We start from the raw sequence: 21,843 nt of genomic DNA on the forward strand, positions 1-21,843 counted from the left end.
TGGCACAAAAAGCAGACACAGAGACCAATGGAACAGAATTGAAAGCCCAGAAATAAAACCACACATTTATGGACAGCTAATTTTTGATAAAGGAGCCAGAACATATAATGGAGAAAGGAAAGTCTCTTCAATAAATGGTGCTGGGAAAACTGGACAGCCACATGCAAAAGAATGAAAATACACCATTATCTTACACGATACACAAAAATTAACTCAAATGGGTTAAAAACCTGAAGGTAAGACCTGAAACCATAAAACTCCTAGAAGAAAGTATAGGTAGTACACTCTTCGACATGGGTCATAGTAGCATCTTTTCGAATACTATGTCTACTCGGGCAAGGGAAACAAAAGAAAAAATAAACAAATGGGACTACATCCGACTAAAGGGCTTCTGCAAGGCAAAGGAAACCATCAACAAAACAAAAAGACAACCCACCAACTGGGAGAACATATTTGTAAATCATATATCCAACAAGGGGTTAATTTAAAGAACTCATACAACTCAACAGCAAAAAAACAACCTGATCACAAAATGGGTAGAGGCTATGAACAGACATTTTTCCAAAGATATACAGATGGCCAACAGGCACAGGAAAAGATGTTCAACATCACTAATTATTAGGAAAATGCAAATCAAATCCACAATGAAACATCACCTTACACTCATCAGAATGGCTATAATTACCAAGACAAGAAATAATAATTGTTGGAGAGGATGTGGAGAAAGGGGAACCCTCATACATTGCTCATGGGAATGCAAACTGGCACAGCCACTATGGAAAACAGTATGGAGATTTCTCAAAAAATGAAAAATAGAAATACCATAGACCCAGCTATCCCACTACTGGGTATTTATCCAAAGAACATGAAATCAACAACTCAGAGAGACTTATGCACCCCTATGTTCATTGCAGCATTATTCACAATAGCCAAGACATGGAAGCACCCAAGTGCCCAGTGACTGATGAATGGATAAAGATGTGGTATATATATACAATGGAACACTACTCAGCCATAAAAAAAGACAAAATTGTCTTATTTGCAACAACATGGATGGACCTTGAGGGTATTATGTTAAGCGAGATAAGCCAGACAGAGAAAGACAAACACTGTACAATTTCACTCATATATAGAAGATAAACAAATACATGGATAAAGAGAACAGACTGATGGTTACCAGAGGGGAGGGAAGGGGATTGGCTGGGTGGGTGGGCAAAAGAGCTGAAGAGGTACATATATATGGTGAGGGATAGAAACTAGACTATTGGTGGTGAGCATGATGCAGTCTATACAGAAACTGATATATAATTACATACACCTCAAATTACACAGTGTTATAAACCAATATGGCCTCAATAAAATAATTTTTTTAAAAGACAAAGTGCTTTAAAACCAAATTTTTGTGAAAAAATTCTATGACCACATTGAAACAATAATCTAAAATCTATCTAGCTCCACCTCTTCTTTGTTTTATAGTCAACAAATTTTAACCAACAAGATATCCTTGATTTTTCCAAATTATTAAAATATAAAGTGTGGTCAGTTAGGTTGGAAGGATAAAGACTCTTTTGCTTTCCCTTCCAGTAGAGGGCTTCTACTGAAAGAAAAAAAGTAACATCTTTAGTATGGAAGGATTTAAATCAGAAGTTGAAGAATAATCTGGATTCTGTGGGTATCCTAATGCTAACATATTAGTCTCCTTCAGAATTTACACTGCTAAAATGTCTTTTGTTTCTGAGACCATAGAATATCAAGTTATGTTATCTCATAATTCTTGATCCTCAAATAAACGTTCTACTGGACCATGCAGAGAATGGTGCGTTGTGAAGGAAAGTCACATTCTTACCAGAAACCTAGCTTTACAAGGTTCCTTAGCCTAGGATGTATTTTCAAAATTAAAAATCCTTTGAAAGAGAAACAAACCAAGCATACCTTATTACTATTCATTAACCTAAACTTTTTTATGTTCTTTATGTTTCTAATGTTGTGACATCAGAGCATTTTAAAATGTAAGGACAGACACATTATAAATAATGCTTTAAACACCATGATGCAAAATGTAATGGAAGATCTGAGTAAAGAGCATTTTTTTCCTTTTCTCTAGGTTACAAAATTAGTCATAAAAGATACTAAAATACTTTTGTTGTTTTCTCCTATCATAAAAGTTGATTTTTCTTTCAAAATAAAATATCTCCTCTTTTCATGTGACAGAACATAATAATCATTTAGTTGCAATAGTTTGCTGTTAGAAATCTCGCATGTCAGTTAGTCCAATCTCCCTGTCTTCCAGCTTCACCAGACCCTGCAGCTTTCCGAGCTCACGCGAAACCCCGAGTTGGCTGTCCTATGCTAGGGGGACATGGGACACACGCACCCACCTTCTTCCACATTGCTGAGGTCTCTCCTGTCTCTAATCTGCATATCAGAAAAGCATAATTTTGTATCAGGTTTTGATCATTGATAGTCATCATTTAAAAGCTAATACTTTTTGATCACTTCTTAGTGCCAGGCACTATTTGGCATTTACTTCTCTCAAGAACTTACTCAAGAATCAACATTTATTATTTCTGTTTTCAGATAATGAGACTGAGGCTGAGAGAGGTTAAGTAACTTGCTGAAGATCACACAGCTAGGACCTGCTGGAGCCAGGACTCAGCTCTCCTAAGCAGTGCTGGAGTTAGTGCTTGTAACCGTTGGGCTACATCTCCAGGATTTCTGGTACTCTTCCCCACTGGCGCAAGGTATCCTGAATGTGCCCGGCACTTGGCTCTGTCTAAGCTAAGGATTTAGTGCTATTCTTTAATTGGATCTACAATTACTGTCTCATCAAGTTGGGAAAAGCCCTGGACCCTAGCTGTTAGCAATCACATAAAGTGTTCCATTATAAATAGACTTCTCTTTTTTTCTTCAGGTAGGTAAAACTTAAAAAATAGTGATACTCTGTTTAAAATTGCCAGTAGGCAACATTATAGTCATTGTATAACGTCTAAACTTTGTGTTCAAATATTCTCTAAATTCTATCCTCATCAGTCAGATAATTTTTAATTACTAAGAGTGTGAGGTTTTTTACCCAGATGGTCTATGGTATTACTGATTAGAAAACAACCAAAATAAGAAAAACTTCCTCTTATTTATGAATGACAGCGCTACATAAAGAAGGGTTAAGTCTGTGCTGTCCAATAAGGCAGCCACTGGCCACATGTGGCTACTGAGCATTTGAAATGTGGCCGGTTTGAACTGAGATGGGTGTTAAGCATAAAATAAAAAGCAGATTCTGAAAATTCAGGGCACAAAAAAGGATGCAAAATATCCAATTAGCAACTTTTATATCAATTACATGTTGAAATGATATTTTGGCTATACTGGGCTAAATAAAACATATTATTAAAGTTAATTTCACCTGTTTCTTTTTACCTTTTTAATGTGGCTGCTAGAAAATCTTAAATTCCATCTGCAGCTTTGCATATTTCTCTTGGCCAGTGCTGGGTTAAGTGATTACTCAGGAATAATGAAAGTATAGGGGCAAGTGGAAGCAAGCAGTTCGTAGCATATATATTCATTAGTGCTTTTTCGGTGATAAGGTTAAATATCTATGTGATGACAATCCTACCATTTTCTCAAAGTTCTGCCCTCTTATATTGCCACTATATTCATAAGAACCACGAGAAAAGGCATTTCCTTGTCAGGAGAGATTCTCAGACTGATTTTTCACTACTCAGAAATGTGGAGCTGGGATGACACATTGAGAACAAAAAAAGTACCAACATTTCTTGTGTGGGACTCAAAGCAGCTGGCGTGATGCTGAGCAGTGGCCACTGGTGCAGATTGCCCATCTCGGCCATACCGGTGAGCATTACAGCGCAGCGGTGCAAAGCCAAAGGGCGCCCACGAGTTCATTACATAATTCCTGGTAGCTGAGGCCAAGCGCTATCTGCTCTGGGGAACGGTGGGCAGGCTCTGACAGGCAGACCGACCCGGTGGTGACGATGTTTGGACAGAGTATGTGCTGGAGGTTGTTTGTTTGGAAAAAGACTGGCCAGCTTTTTTCCCCTCCTCCCTCCTCTCTCTCTCTCTCTCTCTTTTTTTCCCTTTTAAACACTCTGGTATAATAGTGAATGGCTTTGTTTTTAAGCTGCCTTAGCCTTGCTTTGTGAAGAAAAAGCCTGAGTATTCTTTCCCTGTAGGACACAAGTGTTATTTTTGGAGGAGAGGTTCTTAGCCTGATCTCTGTCTAAACCAATTTCTGTTCTTTGTGAGGTCGCGGTCTGGGACGGCTCTGAGTGATGTTGGTGGAGGGGAGCTTCCTGGCCTCCTGAGGGAGCCTGGGCAAAGATGTCCAGGGGCCATGTCTGAGAGGTCTCTGCTCTGGGTCTCGACATAAGGCTCCTTTGCACACAGATTCCACTGGTTAGACTGTGCCCTTGGAATGGTCTGGACCACGTGCCGTGAAGCGGAACACCTTTCCTGCTTATGTCACTTCATGGGATGTTTTGGGTCAAGGTGACCCCCCACCCCCCACCCCCCCCCCAATTTTGTAACCCAGGGACTTTAGGTCTTAGACCCCTCAGAACTAGAAAGCCGTAGCTGGAGGACCTCTGCAGGTTGTTCAGGATGCAGACGGCTGTGGAGGGTCACCGCGCACGCTGAGGGCCACGACTTGAGTCCCCAAGGGCCTCTGGGAACACGCTTCAGGACTCAAGGTCGCAGCATTCCCTTCTGTAACCTGCTCTGCGTCAGGCTGCAAGACCCAAGGAAGAGAACCTCTCCAGCTCCTCACAGTCGTCCTCCTGGCCTATTTGTTATTCCTGGGAGTTTACAGAGCCTGAGCCCGCCTGAAACATGTAACATTAGAAATAGGTTACTGCTGTCAGCAACAAATAACGCCACCTTATTAGGACTCCCTTCCTTGGGAAATGGTAGCTGTGTGTTCAGGGAGCAGGTGTAGATGGAGAGAGGCCCCCATGATGAGCAAGTAGCCCCTGCGTGTGCTTCAGGCTGCTTTCGCCTCAGTGGGCGGGGGGCTTACCATGCGCTGTGCCCTTCCCCGGTCGGCTATACATAGCCAGCAAAGCTTCTTACAAGAGAACCCTCCTGCACCCTCCGCCAGTCCCACGCGCAGACCGGGGCAATCGCTGCAAATCCCCTGGAAGTTAGAACAGGAACCGGCCAGCTGGGCCCCAGACGTGCCGAGTCTCCGCGGCAGCCCTCGTCCTTGCTTTGCTTTCCTGGGGAACGCGCTCCGTGCTCAGCCATGGTCGACATGGGGGGCCTAGACAACCTGATCGCCAACACGGCCTACCTGCAGGCCCGGAAGACCTCGGAGGGAGACTGCAAGGAGCTGCAGCGGCGGCGCCGGAGCCTGATGCTGCCCGGGCCGCAGTGCTGCGCCGAGATCCGCCAGGCGCTGCCCCAGGACTTCGACAGCCTGTGCGAGCAGCAGCCCATCGGCCGCCGCCTCTTCCGGGACTTTCTAGCCACGGTGCCCCCGTACCAAGAGGCCGGGGCCTTCCTGGAAGAGGCGCAGAGCTGGGAGCTGGCTGAGGAGGGCCCCGACAAGAACAGCATGCTGCAGGGGCTGGTGGCCACCTGTGCGGCGGCCCCAGCCCCAGGGCACCCGCACCCCTTCCTCAGCCCAGCTCTGGTCACCAAGTGCGAAGCAGCCACCACCAATGAAGAGCGAGTGGGCCTAGTGGCGCTGGCCAAGGCCGAGGCCATGGCCTTCTTGCAGGACCAGCCCTTCCGGGATTTCCTGGCCAGCCCCTTCTATGACAAGTTTCTGCAGTGGAAAGTCTTTGAGATGCAACCCGTATCAGACAACTACTTCACTGAGTTCCGGGTGCTGGGGAAAGGTGGCTTTGGGGAGGTAAGTGTCTCTGCATAACCAGGCTGGAAGGTGAAGGATACGGCACCAAAGGGTTTTGTTTCACTTTTTTTTTTTTTTTTTGTCTCAAGGGACCTTAGAACTGATTTCAGAGCCACGTGCAGAGCATTCTTAGCTGGCTGTCACCTCTTCTTTCTGGTCACCATGTGAAATAAAATGAGAGTGGCACAGGAAAGACAAAATGTGGAACTGGCCAAGAATCTTTCTCATGAGGCACACACCAGGAACACACTCAGATGCCCTGGACACTTTGGAAAGTGTAGCAACATACGTGGGAGAGCTCCCTTCCCCTGTAATTGTGGTAACAGAGGTAATTTGAGAAAAACTTCAAATATCTAAGAAAACACTCATCTTGAAGTAAAGCTGAGAATTCATTTTGCACCACTGCTGTGCTCAGCTCTTTCCTTTTTTAAGTAGAAAAAAATCTTTAATTTAAAATTCACATAAAATTAACAATTAACCATTAAAGTGTACAATTCAGGGGCATTTAGTACAGTACAGTGTTGTGTAACAATCCCCCATATCTAGTTCTAAGACATTTTCATCACTGCTATACCCATTAACGGTTACTCCCCCTGCCAAGACTCCCGCCCCCAGCCCCTGGTGACCACTCGTCTGCTTTCTGTCTATGGGTTTGCCTATTCCGATGTTTCCTATAAATGGAATCAGACAATACGTGACTTTTTGTGTCTGGCTGCTTTCTCTCAGCATGATGTGTTGGAGGTTCAGTCATTGTAACGGGTATCGGTACTTCCTTCCTTTTTATGGCTGGATAGTATTCTGTGGTATGGGTATACTACATTTCGTTATCCATTCGTCTGTCGATGGACACTTGAGTTGTTTTGCCTTTTGGCTGTTGTGAATAGGGCTGCTATGCACATTCATGTACAAGTGTTTGTTTGAATACCTAGTTTCATTTCTCTTGCGTATATGCTCTTCCACATTTGCATTCCCACCAGCAGTGCACGAGGGTTCCAGTTTCTCCACATCCTCACCAACACTTATTTTCCCTTTTTCTTTTATTATGGCCCACCTCATGGGAGTGAAGTGGAACCTCCTTGGGGTCCCAGCTCTTTCTTAAAGAACACTTCTTACTTACAGCTTCTCTTTTCTCACAAGCCTGCCATCTTTTCACCTTGGCTGATTTCCACCCCTCCACCCCTCGCATTATCCTCTCCTTGTTCCCTCCAGTGCCGTTTACGTCTGCCTCTTCCTCTCCCTCTCTTTCTCTCCTTAAGGTATGTGCTGTTCAGGTGAGAAACACCGGTAAGATGTATGCCTGTAAGAAACTGGACAAGAAGCGGCTGAAGAAGAAAAATGGCGAGAAAATGGCTCTCTCGGAAAAGGAAATCTTGGAGAGGATCAGCAGCCCTTTCATCGTCTCTCTGGCCTATGCCTTCGAGAGCAAGTCCCATCTCTGCCTGGTCATGAGCCTGATGAATGGGGGCGACCTCAAGTTCCACATCTACAGCATGGGCACGCGGGGGTTGGCCATGAGCAGAGTGGTCTTCTACTCGGCCCAGATCACCTGTGGCGTGCTGCACCTCCACTCCCTCGGCATCGTCTATCGGGACATGAAGCCTGAGAACGTGCTTCTGGACGACCTCGGCAACTGCAGGCTGTCTGACCTGGGGCTGGCCGTGCAGATCCAGGATGACAAGCCCATCACCCAGAGGGTGAGTGGCTCTCCATCTGCGCCAAGGATGGGGCACAGAGTCGGAGAGGAGGGGAGAGGGCTGTTTAAGACTACAGAGCCTTGGATGTAATTCTTCTAGTTTCCTTTTTCCCAAAGCCTTTATGTTGTCCTCTTGTCTTGAGTAGAGCGGTGTAAGAGGATTAGCTTAGCTGGCTGTTTGGGGCTACTTTGCTCTCCTCTCATTGGAGTCAGAGGGGAGTGATCTTTGTAGGCTGGAGATGGTCTGTGCTTTCATGGTGAGATGGCAAGAGCTGAATCCATAGTTAGGGTCTAGCTATGTTCCACCAATAACCACCCCCCTGGTGCCATGTTCCTGAGTCAATAGAGCCTTAATTTCCTCTTCTGGAAAATTTTAGGGGTTGCGCCCTGAAATTTCAGAATCCTAGGAGGTAAATTTTAATAAGGTAAGAAAAAGAAAAAGAAGAACACCCTAACACTTAGCACATTAAATATCTCCTTTCCTGTTGAGTGTGGGATGGGAGAATGTTTTACATTGGAGAAAGGTGAAATTTTAAATGAAAATATATAGAAGAGAACAAAGGCAACTTATGTTGATTTTGACCAATTTGGTACAAAGTGACTTGCAGAGAATTCTTTGATCAAAAATGGAATTGTACTTAAGCAGTTATGTTAAGTGAACAGTACATTATCTCTGGCATTCTGATAGATCTTTACCACTGTGTGTCTGGGAGATTCCCCAGGAAGACAAGGGCCCAAGTCAGGTTCCTAAATATTCACTTAAAAGTTTATTTTTGCACAGATTCCAGCTTGCAAAGCAGAGAGAACAGTCCTGCAAGGAGGTGAAAAAAATCTTGGCATGTTTGGGAAAGTTTAGGTGGTTTTATGGGGCTGTAATGGAAGGGGTGCTGCCAAGATGTGCAGGGCTCAGATCGTGCAAAGGCATTGGAACGCTTTCTTGTGGGGACAAGGAGCCACTGAAGGGTTTTAAGAAGAGGAATGACATGATTAGATTTGCATTTTTAATGGCCAATTTGGAAGGTAGATGAGAGGCAGAGGAGCTAGTTAGGGGGCTAATGCAGTGGCCCAGGTGCTGTATAAGATGGCAGGATTGAAGAAGTGGGAGTCAATTGAAGCTATTGGAAAGACACTTGATAAGACTTCAGGACCAGCTGGGTATGAGGGTGAGGGACGGGGAGGGTCTCTACCTCCAGTGACCAGAGGAGGAGCGGAATTCTGGGAAAGCTGGCGTGTTCGACTGTGATCGTATTGTGCATGGGGCTCCTGGGCAAAGGGCAGGTAGAGATGTCCACTGGACATTTGTACGGATAGGTCTGGTGCTGTGGGGAAAGATCTGGGCTAGATATCCGGATTTGGATTCACCATGGCTTGGGAAGAACCAGACACCACTGAGTCATTTGGGAGACAGTGAGGGAAGAGGACCAGGGATGGAAGCTGAGCATCATCCACATGTAGGGGACGTGGAAGAAGAGGGGCCTTGAGAAGGTTAAAGAAGTAGGAGTAGAGAAGGAGTGGCATAGTCACGGGAGCTGTATCAGTTAACGGTTGATTTCAGCAGCTTATCATAGAAAACCCTAATAACAGTGGATTAAATAAGAGGGGTTTATTTTTCTTATGTAACAAGTAGTGTGGAGATAAGCAGTGGTTGGCATTAGTTGAGCAGCTGTAGGATGATGGGATCAATGTCTCTGTGATTTTAGCCTTTTCCATGTGTTGCAAGATGGCTGCTCTAGCCCCAGCCATCAGGTCCATGTTCCAGGCAGGAGAAAGGAGGAAGAGTCAGGAGTAAATGGGGTTGCAGCTGAGTGTGCCTCTCTTTAAGGAGCTTTCCTGGAAGTCCCATCTGACAGCTTCCATTTAAATCTTATTAGCTAGAGCTATTATCTGGCCACCCCTATCTGTCGGGGAAATTGATAAATGACATTTGTGGTGTGTTTTTTGGAGGGGGAGAAGGAAATTCTAGTTAGTAAGGAAGAAGAAATGCTGCACATAGAGCAGGTAACTGGTGACCTCTGCCACAGGAGCCAGAGGAGGGAGGTTTTGGGGAGGAGAATGTCGGCACTGTTGAATGCTGCAGAGAGGTCTTGCAGGCTGTGCAATGTGGCAGTTTGGAGACCAGTGTCCTCAGTGAGCGCAATTTCCAAGGTCTAAACTGAGACTGTGAAGGTTGGATTGACCTGGAAGTCAGGAGTGAGACTAAGGAAGGAGGGAGGCCGGTTGCTGGAAGGGGGACACAGTGAGGAGGGTGGAGTCTTAAGGTGGGGAGAGTGGAGCAGACTTAGATGCTGAGATAAGAACCAGGAGAGAAAGTGCTGGTTCTATAGGAAGGAAAGAGGCTGAATGATGGTGGAGAAACCAAGGGAGAGGCAGGCGGCATGGAGGACTTCTGTCACACTGTCTACTGATGGGCAGGGAGGAGGGACGAGAAGGAGGAGGCAGTGGCTGTCTCCTTGGGACCTTGCTGTGGAAACAGGAATGGAGTGAATTCATGCTGTCTGTACACGAAAAAACCCTGAAAAGCATTACTTCAGGGTTTTGAATTTGTATTGTCGGTTATGCAGAGCAGAAATGCTCCTTCTGAGTGTCCCCTATTGTGCGTCATGCTAGTGGGTGACATAGCTGCACCTTGCTGGGGGCTTAAGAGACACATAGCTTTGTCTCTCTCTTTTAAATCCCTTCTCAGTCTTCCTCCAGCTCTGTTCATGGGCCAAGAGAGGTTTTTAAAAAAAGATTTTAGCTCTTTTTGGACTTTTTCTTTTTTGCAGGGGAAGATTCACCCTAAACTAACATCTGTTGCCAATCTTCTTCCCTTTTTTTTTTTTTTGCTTCCTCCTCCCAACCCTGCAAAGCCCCAGTACATAGTTGTGTATACTTGTAAGTTGTTCTGGTTCTTCTATGTGAGCTGCTGCCACAGCATGGCTACTAACAGATGGATGGCATGGTTCTGCACCTAGGAACTCAACCCGGGCCACCGAAGCAAGGCGTACCTTAAACTTTAACCACTAGACCATCAGGGCTGGCTCCAAGAGAATTTTAAGGACGGTTCCTTCAGGGGCTCCTGCATCCAGGTCTCTGGCTCTTTTGGAACCTGCAGGAATCATGTCCGCTGTACAAATGCATTTGGTGGAGAAGCTTACTGCCTAGAGGCCTCTGGCTCTTTGGCCTTTCATGAGTCCCTCTCTGCCCCATGAGATCAAACTTCAAGGTTGAGACCACTTGCCCCATCCAAGAAGTTTTATGCCCCAGTTCCCGTGCCTGCTGCTGAAGCCCAGGGGACCGTTGGGAGGAATGGGGGCGAAAGAGTCAGAGAGCAAGATTGGAAGACAAAAAAAACAGAAGAAAGGAAAGCCTCCCTCCGTCACAGTTTACCCCTCGACACATGAGGCAAAGCCCCTCGGTCTCCTATTTGCTGCAGCTCCCACACGTGTAACGGGGCCCCCAAGTGGATTTTAAGGTCATTACACTTACGACGTTTCACACAAGAAATGAAAAATGACATGTTTACAGGGCGTCTGTGACCACTAACATTGTTTTGATGTCAAGATACTGTATAAAGAATTCCTGTGAACACTATGAATAAGGTGAGAAGGAAAAATCAGCCTGATTCTAAAGGCTGCTGTCTGCATTGACTCTGTGCAGTCGTTCCAGAAATGTTCAGGCATCGTGGCTTTGGGAACTGCTCGTTCAACTACTCAGGCAGTCTTGTGCGAGTTAGGAGTGCTTCCTGCTACATATAACAGAATGCCAGATTCTCGACAATTCCAGGGCCAAGTTCTCTGTAAAACCCTCCTGCCCTTTTGCTTCTTGTCACAAGATGATTTTTACAACTCTAAACATCAAGTCCACATTCCAGGACAGAAGAAAGAGGGAGAGAGGAGCAATGGCAGCAGACTTCTGCTTATATCCTGTTGGCCAGGACCAGGCCACATGTTCACCACTAGCTGCAAGGGAGCCTGAAAAATAGACTTTTTCCCGTTCTAGCCTCTATTTTAAGGCATAGTAGGGGAGAGGGGGAGTGAGAATAGGTGTTGGGTGAGCTGGGAGCATCTGTCACATCAGCCCCCAGGAAAAAAAAAACATCTTATTAATAAGGATTAGGAACTCTGACTCAGCTTCTTAACTCACACAGCCATTAAAACAAGAGAATAATTGTTACAGTGGTGTGGGAGGCAGCATTTAAGATGACGGCCAATGACCCTTGCCCTTGTATGATCTCCTCCTCTTGGACCTGTGAATATGAAGAGATATCATTCCAAGGACTATATTTGCATTACAGGGCAAAATAGATTTTTGAAGATATAATTAAGATCACTACTCAGTTGACTTTGAGTTAATCAAAAGAGAAATTATCCAGATGGGCCTGACCTAAGCACTTGCGTCCTTTAAATATGGGAATAGAAGTAGAGGCAGCAGAAGTCAGAAAGTTAAAGCATGAGAGGGCTTCAAGACTCCATTGCTGGCTTTGAGGGTGGAGGGAGCATGTGGCAAGGAATGGGGTGGTCTCTAGGAGTTGAGAGCTGCCCCTGGCAACAGACAGCAAGGGAACAAAGACCTCAGTCCTACAACCACAGCAAACTGAATTCTCCCATGACCGTGTGAACTTGGAAGAGGATCCTGAGCTCCAGATGAGAATGCAGCCCAGGAGACAGCTTGACTTTGGCCTTCTGAGACCTGACCAAAGGAGCCTGCTGCACTGTGCCCAAACTTCTGACCTACGGAACTGCGAGCTAATAAACAGGTGTTGTTTTATGCTACTAAGTCTGTGGTAATTTGTTACACGGCAATAGAAAACTCCTACAAATTGTTAGCAAAGGAAGGCAGCCAGAGGAAAGATTTTTTGTATGATAGCATCAGAATTAATGGAGAAGATTGCAAGGTGCTGGACATTGTTAGAGGGACAGTACCTTACTTTCCAACAGGGCTCAGAGCGCCCATGCCTGCCATCTGTTATCATAGAACTTGAGGCTGTAACAGAATTTGAAATTCTTCCAAGTGGGTAGCTCTTGCCTAGGTAGGAGCTGGCCTCCTGGAGGGACACAGGCCCTTTCAGGCAACTGGGGGGACACTAGGTGAGGTACTTGGGCCATTGCTCTGCAGGCAGTAGGGAGTCATTGAGGGTTTTTCGGCAGGAAAGTGCAAGGACCAGAGTGATTCTTAGGAAGATGACTCTGACACTATGTAAGATGAGTTGAAGGAGAAAGAGACTGAGGTTGGGAGAAAGGGGAATCTGCAGAGAGCTACAGTCATGATCCACACGGAAGGCAAGGGGGTTGAGGTAGGGCCCTGGGTGCCGCAGTCCCACGTCCGGAGCTCAGCCCCCTGGCCTCTCACTGAGGCTCCATCAAGACCCACATCTGTACTTACTTCTTTTTAAAGGTGGCCGTCCTCAGTGGAGTGGCAGGGAGGGCACAGAACCACTCCTAGAATGTGGTGACTGAGGGAGGCCCCTAAAGGCACAGGTGGCTCTGCCCAGGTTTGAGACAGACTGTGTTGGCCCCGCGAGGCGAGGCAGGGATGCTAATGAGCACAGGGCTGGGAGGCAGAAAACCTAGGTCCCTGTCCCAGGCTTATCCCTCATTCATCGTGTCTGCCATCACAGGCAGACCATGGGACATCTCTAATCTCCAAGATCTTAGGAGTCTGTGAGATAGTCTTTGGATTATTTGGAGGAAAAGACTTGTAAACTCTAAAGATTAAACATGGAATAAGTTACTGTGGTTTACTGGACTATCATGCAGGGTTCCTACAGGACCAAACAAAGGTGCTTAAGACAATCAAATTGATGGTTCACATAACTAAGAAGCCCCGAGGCTTGGCCTGCGGCAGGTGTCTGAGCAGTGTCCCTGGGAGTCTCTTCCTCTGTTCCCAGCTCTGCTCTCTGGTGTTGGCCTCACTCTCAGGCAGGGGCTCCCCACATAGAGGCCACCAGCAGCTCCTCACGTATCCTACCAACTGAGCACCCCATGGAGAGAAAGCACTTCCTGACAGGTAGTTCCTTCACAATCCCAGGGAAGACTCTCAATGGACAACTCTGGTCACGTGCCCGACCACGGCCAACTCTGCTGGGCAGGACTGGATCACAGCTGCTCCCAGGAGCCAGGGAGACCGTCGGTCCCATCTAAATATCATGGACTGAAAGGAGAGAAATGTGTTCTCCAAAGGAAAATCAGGATGGAAAAGAAGAGGAAATGGATGTCAGACAGGCGAAAACAGTGGCTGCTCCTAATAACTGCTGTTACCTCAATGGTTTGAAAAGTTTGGAAGCGTTCTGACCCCTTAATCAAGGGGTGATGAGATCTAGATCCTCTTCACAAAGATTCTACGATGTCGGGACTGTTATTAGCCCCATTTTACAGATGGAGAAATTGAGAATCAGAGAGGTCGAGTTACCCACACAAGGTCACATTGCCAGTATGTGCTGTGAACCCAGGCACGTCAGATTCAAGAGCACTTACTGTTTTGACTCCACCTTGTGAAGGTCACAAATAGGACAGAATATGGCCTATGGTTTTTAATGCTTTAAAAGGCTCCCCACCCAGTACAACTCAGACGGAATAACAGCATGTGATAACATTAGCGTATCTTCCTCAGTCTGGTCTGATATGGACACCAACCACAAGTCTAGCTGAACCTCTGACAGAGCCAAGAGTTCAGAAAAGGAGCATTCCAGCCTACGCAAAAGGAGCGAGGTGACTAACGTCTCAGAGCCAGCCTCCCACGCTGGGCACCGTATAATTAAATGTGGTCCAGCCACTGTCTGCATCCACCTTTAAAGCGTGAGATAAGCCCTCCTGCCTGGTCTCAGCTGACGTCTACGTGTGCACAATAAAACTAGCTCATATCACTTCTTAGAGACTCCAGAAACACGTCATAGGAAAATTGGGCAGTGGGGCTCATGCTGGGATTTCTCAGTTCCAGCATTCTATGTGGAGAACAGTGACCTTCCGATTTTATGGAACATGAGTCCTTAAAACTTGCTGTTTTGTCAGGAATGGGAATGAAGTTAGAACCGCATCCCAAAAGCTTGTAACATAGCTACCTTGTCCTGTCCTGAAGCTTCTGACCAAGTCCTCACATTCAGAGGGATAATGGGTGACAGAGTTTGGGCATTATATTTGTTTTGAAGCCTCTATTGTAACGCTAGAGACACACTGAATAAGTAATTTTTAAAAGGTCTCTGGGGGCCGGCCCGGTGGCACAGCGGTTAAGTGCATACGCACGTTCTGCTTTGGCGGCCCTGGGTTCGCTGGTTCGGATCCTGAATGCAGACATGGCACCGCTTGGCAAGCCATTCTGTGGGAGGTGTCCTGCATATAAAGTGGAGGAGGATGGGCATGGATGTTAGCTTAGGGCCAGTCTTCCTCAGCAAAAAGAGGAGGATTGGCAGCGAATGTTAGCTCAGGGCTAATCTTCCTCAAAAAAAAAAAAGATCTCTGAATGTCTTTCACTGGATGTTAATACCTATATACGGCACAACCACTATGACCCTGCTCCAGAATTTTTTCTCTTTGAGAATTTACTTCTGAGAACCAGTTTCAGAGCCACACAGTAGAGGCATTCTGGTTACTTCATGGTCACACACTGGTCTCACCAAAATTATAACCACCATCATTAACTAAATTTAGTTCCTAGTAACTTTGGACCACTACTAAAACTTGAAATCCGTCTTCAAAGTATTTACCACTATGAAGGGAATTCAAAAATATTCATGACAGTCTTGGAATTATTTTTAACATTCCTTCATTCAAAAGACAGTCATTCATTTATTCACTCATCATTCATTCCACGTAGATTCATTTGAGCATTTCCCAGGTGCCAGAACTGTGCTCAACATGAAGGATAGAACAATGAGCAAAAATGGACATGATTTCCTGCCTTCATGGAGCTGATAGTCTAGTGGGGGAAGTAGCACTTCACAATCACTCAGATGAATGTAAAATTTCAATTATGATAAATGCTGTGAAGATGTGGTCCATGGGGCTCTCCAAAGAGGATCTGACTTAATGTGTGAGGATCCGAGAGTTAAGCACAGAGGAAATACAACTCACTTGATATCAGAAGGACAGATGGGAGTTCACTCAACAAAGTAGCTGGGGTAGGGGCGTAGGTTGGTTTCCCTAGAAAAAGACTCGGAGACAGACGTACGTGCGGGAGATTCATTAGGGAGCACTCTCGCGAGATACGTGCCTGAGGAAGGCAGGGTTGGGCCGAGGGAGGAGCTGACCCATGGTGAGGCAGAGCTAAGACCTCAGTTAATCCTTCAGCTAGCTCTGGAGTTGGGATGGCCCAAATCGAGGTGGGGTCTGGGCTTTTGTGCCCCTCCAGGAGCCAGTCAGTAGCCTTGGCTAGCTGCCAGAAGGGGTAGCTCGAGCGAGGCGGCTCCCTGTTGCACAGGGCGGTGCTTGGGGATGGGGGCAGCTGTGAGCTACCAGCAGTCAACGGTCCCAGCCTGGCCTGGCTACATAATCTTCAGGGCTCATTGCAAAGTGAGAATGCAGGACCCCTTATTCAAATATCAGGAAAAAGTGTCTCTTTTCTTCCATGCTCAATCTTTCAACAAGTCCTGGTGTTTTTTTAATTGCTGTTTAATATCCCACTCCCTCAGGCTTGGGGACACAGGAGGGGTGAATGGAGACCCTCAGAGACACCCGGGGCCCCACCCCACAACTGGACCTGAGAAAGCACGTGCCTGACCCCAACCCTCCCTGCATCCCAGTCCAGGCTCCCAGCGGGACACCAGGTAGCAACAGTTGCTGAGCAGAGACAGGGGAGCAGACAGCCAAGGACCCATTGCTGGGAGGCAGGAAGGTAACGGGAGACAGGACTGTGTGTGAGCCGAGGCTCCAAGACCTGGGCACAGGCAATATCGTCTCACTGGACTTAACTTACGAAATACAAATGCAAAAATTTGTCAAGACAGCCTCCACACAGCATGAAACCCCAGCACAGGGCTGCTTCTGAGCACAGGGCCCTGTTCCACCACACTGGAGGCCGACCCTGGTCCCAGCAGGTGAGGAGTAGAGGCTGCGACCCTGAAGAGGGGATCTGGGCAGAGTACCCCGGCTGCCACTCCAGGAGGGGCACAGCAGGTCAGGCAATGGGAGCAGCCAGTGCACAGTAGCTGCTGCTTTAGGGGAGATGAAAAGCACAAAGCAAGAGGAAAAGTGGTTCAAATGAAGCCAGAGGGGTGGCAGGGCCAGATCACACCTGCATTACAGGCTGTGGTAAGGACTTCGGCTTTTTGCTTAAGAAAAAAAAGCCTTTGAAAGGATTTAACCAAGGGGGCAACGTGCTTAGAATTCTGTTGTGAAAAACTTCCTCCGTCTGAAGTGAGACCAGATCAGAGGGGATTCAGGTGGACTGTGGCCATTTGTAATCCAGGTGAGAGATGGTGGCAGCTCAGCCCACAGAGTAGGAGGTGGAGCCGGAACACCATGGGCAAACGGGAGAGATTTCAGAATGAATAGGCCTCAGTGACGATTTGATATGCGTAAGGGAGAGGGGCTGTCAAGGGTGATTTATTAGGAGAGGTTGTGTGGCAGGAACAGACTTGGGCCCTGAGTACAGTAGGGAACCTGCCTTCAGGAAGCCCCCGGACGGAGAAGAGACCAACAAGGAAAGAGCAGTGACAATACAGTGTGGCGAGGGCTGTCCGAGTTGGGGGCATAGGAAGGACACCTGGCCCAATATGGGGTCATGGGGTCAGGAAGGGCTTCCAGGAGGAAATGATAACCAAGAGGAGACTGACAAGGTAAACAGAAGCCAGGCAGCTGAGGAGGGAGCACAGTGGGCCAGGCACAGGCACCATCAGAGGTCAGGGCTCCTCAACTGAGGACAATTTGGGCCCCCAGGGGACTTTTGGCAATGTCTGGAGACATTTTTGGCTGTCTTCACTGGGGAAATGCTGCTGGCATGTAGCGGGTAGTGGCCAGGGATACTGCTAACATCTTACAATGCACAGCGCAGGCCCCCACCGCAAGAATGATCTGGCCCACGACATCCGTAGTGCCGTGGTTGAAAAACCCTGGCCCCGGAAAAGCCTGGATCGAGGGGCGTGGGGTTCGGTCACAGAGTGGAGTGGCTCTGCAGCTGCCTGGAGTGTGGAGTCACAGGGTGGGAGGGGTGACAAAGGTACGACTGGAGAGTGTAGAGAGTTGTCAGACTCTGGGGGCTGGAGGGGACAAGGCCATTTGAACCTGATGCCAGGAGCGCTAGGGAGCCATTGAATGCTTTCAGGCAGGGAAGTGACAAGATCAGCCTTGGAAGGACAAGCAGGATGAGGGGGTTGGGTGAGGGTAGAAAGGAGGGGAGTGAGGCAGAGGGTCTGGGAACTGGGTGGACGGCGTATGGTCTAGTGAGATGTGGGAGTAGGGAGAGAGAGCCAGGAGGTCTGCAGGGCACAGCATGCAAGATGACGCAATCCAGGGACCAAAAGTTTGCTGCAACATCTAATTTGTTACAGACACACGTTGGAAGCTCAGAGTATCCATTCAGATCAAGTGCAGGTGATGAAATGCGGTCCTCAGGATCAACGAGATGGAAGGAGTGTGAGTGTGCCGACCCTGGTTCTGCCACTTACTGTGGCTGCTCTGTTCAGAAGTGCAGGCTGACCCCTCATTTGGGACGCCTAGCCATGGGGACAGTGAGGACTGAGAGTCAGCCTGTGTTATATGTACCCAGCCATGTGAATAGCATTTTCTAATTGCACTTGACCCCAGGCAAGTCATGCCTCTTCTCTGAGCCTGGTTAATACGGCCTGCCTCTTAGGCTTGATGAGAGGATTAAGAAACAAGGTAGATAAATGCCTAACAGGGGGTCAGCCACTTGGTAAGCCCTCAAGAAATGATTGCTATGATTATTCGACAAGAAGCCAAGCGCAAGACCTTCAACGACAATGCCCACTGTTGCATTGTTTCCACTTCACCTGACAGGCACTGTATCTACTCAAATGACCTTCGCAGCTGTGCTTTGTTCTCTGAGAGGCACAGGGACCAGAGGACCCCAAGGCTGCAGCCGAGTGGGCAAGGGCGCAGCTCACCTCTGGGCTGAGCCAAGAGGCGCGTGGAGCTTCGCTTGTGGTTTTATCCTGAGCATCTTAGAGACACCGTGGAAAATACGCCTCAGCCCACTGCTGATAGATTCACAGAACATGAAACCACCAACCAACGCTCCCCAGTGGAAGAATCACAACTGTCGATCTCTGACAATGTGCCAGGCCCATCTTCAATCTGATAGAGCCTAAGAGGCTTCTAGGTTTTTCTTCCTGTGTGGCTGCCCTGCCTGAGACCCAGAACCAGGCTTGCTCATCATGGTTGCTCACACCTACCAAGGGCCTGCTATGTGTGAGGTATTCGCTTTAATCTTCATCACCATCCTGTGAGGCAAGAGCTGTGAAGCTCAGAGAGGTTGAGTTACTGGACGAGGGTGACCAGCTAATAATTGGTAGAGCTGAAAAGCGAACCACAGCAGACTGATGCCAGACTGTAGAGCTGCAGAAAGCATTATTGCAGGGACCCCCGTTTTGGATCCCCGTTTGGATCCTCTCTGAAACGGGTGTCCTCCCGGGAGTGTCAGAGAAAGCAGGACACCACCTCGGGTGAGGCTGTGCTCCCCGCCCAGGAAGTGGCTGGCAGAGGAGCAAAAGCAGGCCCTGGTGGAGGCTGCAGCCTGGGGCCAAGCATGCGGGCAGGCGGAGCCTCGGAGCTAAGTCTCCCGGGGTCTCGGGCACATTCCTCTGAGGTCTGCAAAGGCCACCGCTTAAAGGCGCAGAGGAGCAGCTGGGAACGAGAACAAAGCGGCCAGGCCCCCCTCGGAGGAAGGAAGGAGCGAGCCCCAGGAAAGAGCTGATAGCGCTAAGCTCAGCTTGTTTTTTTCCTCTGCTCAACAGTTCTCCTGCCACGGCAAACAAAAGATGTACATTCTGATTCCTTCTTCTGTTTGGATTGTGCTGTCGAGTGGATCTGGTTTGTGATGAGCTGGGGGGAAGAGGCACCCGCGGGCAGTGTCTTGCTTGCTCCTAGGGCCGGTTTGCTGGGCCATCGCCTCCAGGAAGTGCAGAGAGCTTCCTTTTCTTCCTCTTTCTCCTGCCCGGGTCATCAAATCCAGCCGGGCCTGGCCACACCAGAGACAAGACACCAGCGTTTCTTCTAATGATGGAATTGAAGGTTGCCAACTTTTCAGATGCAGTGGGAGCTGGAGGTTTACTCATGACCTTGACCTTGAAGGACCTGCATGTGCACACGCACGCATGCACATGCATACACACACGTACACTTCTTCATGGACATGTGAAACTATTAAGATGTGAACCGTGCCTTCTCAACCCCACTGGCAGGCCCCTCGCTGTTCTCATCACTGCCAAGGCCACAGTCCCCTTCTGTCCAGAGCCACACTGGAACTACTCAGAGTCCAGAATCCTCCCCCCGGCCCCGGGCCCTGCTACTCAGCTCTTATGGACCCAGGGGTGAGAGTGACAACAATGACAGGGCCAGCAGAAGCCAGCATCAACAGCAGGAGCGATGGAGGGGGTGTCTGCGCAGGTCCCCACAAGCTGGCTCTGATCCTGATCCCACATTAGGGTGTCCACCTTCCTCAAGGTCTGGTACCTGTAGGGGACAGGTGGCCCTGATGGGACCAAGTAAGCCACATGTGATGACTGTGGTAGATGGACCTCTTGCTGCCTCCCGGGGGCAGTGGGTTGCGGGGGGGCCTCCCTGGCTCCCTAAATGCTGTGCTGTCTGATGCTTGACACCTGCCATGCTGGGTGTACTCTGCCTGACCAGGTGTCGACTGTGTGGGCCGCCAAAGGGCACTATAAAACCAAAAGCAAAACAAAATGAAGAAAAAAATTTTTTTAAAAAAGGTAAACCACGCACAAAAACCTCCAGCGAGAGCTCCATTGCTGCTGACACTCGGGTGATCCCCACAGCCCTGGCAGTGGCAGTGCCAGTCACACGGACAGAAAGTGACTGTTTTGATGACACAGAGACTGGTGTGCGGGGGCCCTTTGTAACTGCAGGCGTTAAACCCAGCCGCAAGAGGTCTGCATGGTTGGACCCTGCCCCATGCTGCTTGGTCTGGTCTCTCCTCCCACCCCGCTCTGAGGAGGCATTTCACATGCGGAAGACAAATGGCATAAAGGCCAGGCAATTAATTTTTTCAACTGGAGGCTGCAATGGAATTTGGGTGCTTAGACTCTGGCGTGCGCCTCTAATTCCATTCTTCTCCTCTGTGAAATACCTCCACTCGTCAAGGAGGAGGTGCCCTTCTAAATTCCATCACTGACATTTTCTGTCTTTAGGACCAAAAGGTAAATTTAGTCCTGAGAATTATTTGGAATGAATTTATGGCTACCCTGCATGCTGTCTCGTGCTCTTTCCACTACACCAGAGAGCTATAGAGCATAAAGACAGCAGGCCAATTCTTCATTTATTTCCTTGGGGAGGGAGCAGGGTGGCCCCAGGGCATAGCTGAAGGTCTGGTCCCCACCTCCCAGCCACCTGTGTGGTGTGGAGCAGCCCAGGCAGCCTGATGAGCAAAAAATGGAGAATTTGTTGGGAAAGGGGAAGGGAAGCAGCTGAAGCAGGAATGGACCAGGATGAGGACTTAGTACTTGACAGCCGTGGAGAGGGAAGGAGGGGACGCTAAGGAGAAAAGAAAGCCTGAAGGGATCTTGGGGGAGTAAGAAAGCCCCCCCTCCCCTACTTGCACAGATAGTATGAGGCCACTAGTGGTGCCAAGTGCAGGCCGGTGTGTGGATCTTGGATGGGTGACCTTGGGCAAGATTTAACCTCTCTGCAGTTGAGTTTTCTAATCTGCAAAATGGGGGGTAAAGTGGTCTCTATCTTATAGGGTTATCATAAAGATTAAATGAGAAATTCAGGGAAAGCACTTAAGAAAATGTTTAGCATGTAATAAGCACTCAGTGAGTATTGTCCATTGTTATTTCCAATTTTTCTCCCAGCAAGCATCTCACAGTCCTTTGTCCCGGACAGGCATGTTCTCCACTTTCATCCTGCACCTTCTACTGAGGGTCTGAGGTTTATCCAGGGTCCTGGTTAGCAATTTTAATCCTCACAGTCACTCACCTCTGAAATCTGCTCATTGGAAGGGTGCCACACACGGAGCAAACTCCTAGTAAACGCTGCCGAGCGGAACTTCCCGATCCTCACCGTCTGAACTGCAGCTGGAGGCTATTTGTAGTCTTTCTTCCTGCCTGTCCCACCCGGCAGAAGAGATGGAACCAGGGAGTGCGGGACCCCGGAACACAGAGCCAAGTGAGAGTTGC

General features: G+C 48.1%; 1 protein-coding gene across 1 annotated transcript in view; it reads left to right on the forward strand.

Annotated features, from left to right (window-relative positions):
* Window positions 1-5,251: 5,251 nt before the first annotated feature.
* GRK7 (G protein-coupled receptor kinase 7) overlaps window positions 5,252-21,843 on the forward strand; it is a 30,303-nt gene continuing 13,711 nt past the window's right edge. The window contains exons 1-2 of the mRNA XM_046652909.1: window positions 5,252-5,863; window positions 7,120-7,557. Coding sequence (XP_046508865.1) covers window positions 5,252-5,863; window positions 7,120-7,557 — 1,050 coding nt within the window. The remainder of the gene's footprint in view (window positions 5,864-7,119; window positions 7,558-21,843) is intronic.

The sequence above is a fragment of the Equus quagga genome, chromosome 1 (genome assembly GCF_021613505.1).
Source record: "Equus quagga isolate Etosha38 chromosome 1, UCLA_HA_Equagga_1.0, whole genome shotgun sequence".
NCBI classification, from domain to species: domain Eukaryota; kingdom Metazoa; phylum Chordata; class Mammalia; order Perissodactyla; family Equidae; genus Equus; species Equus quagga.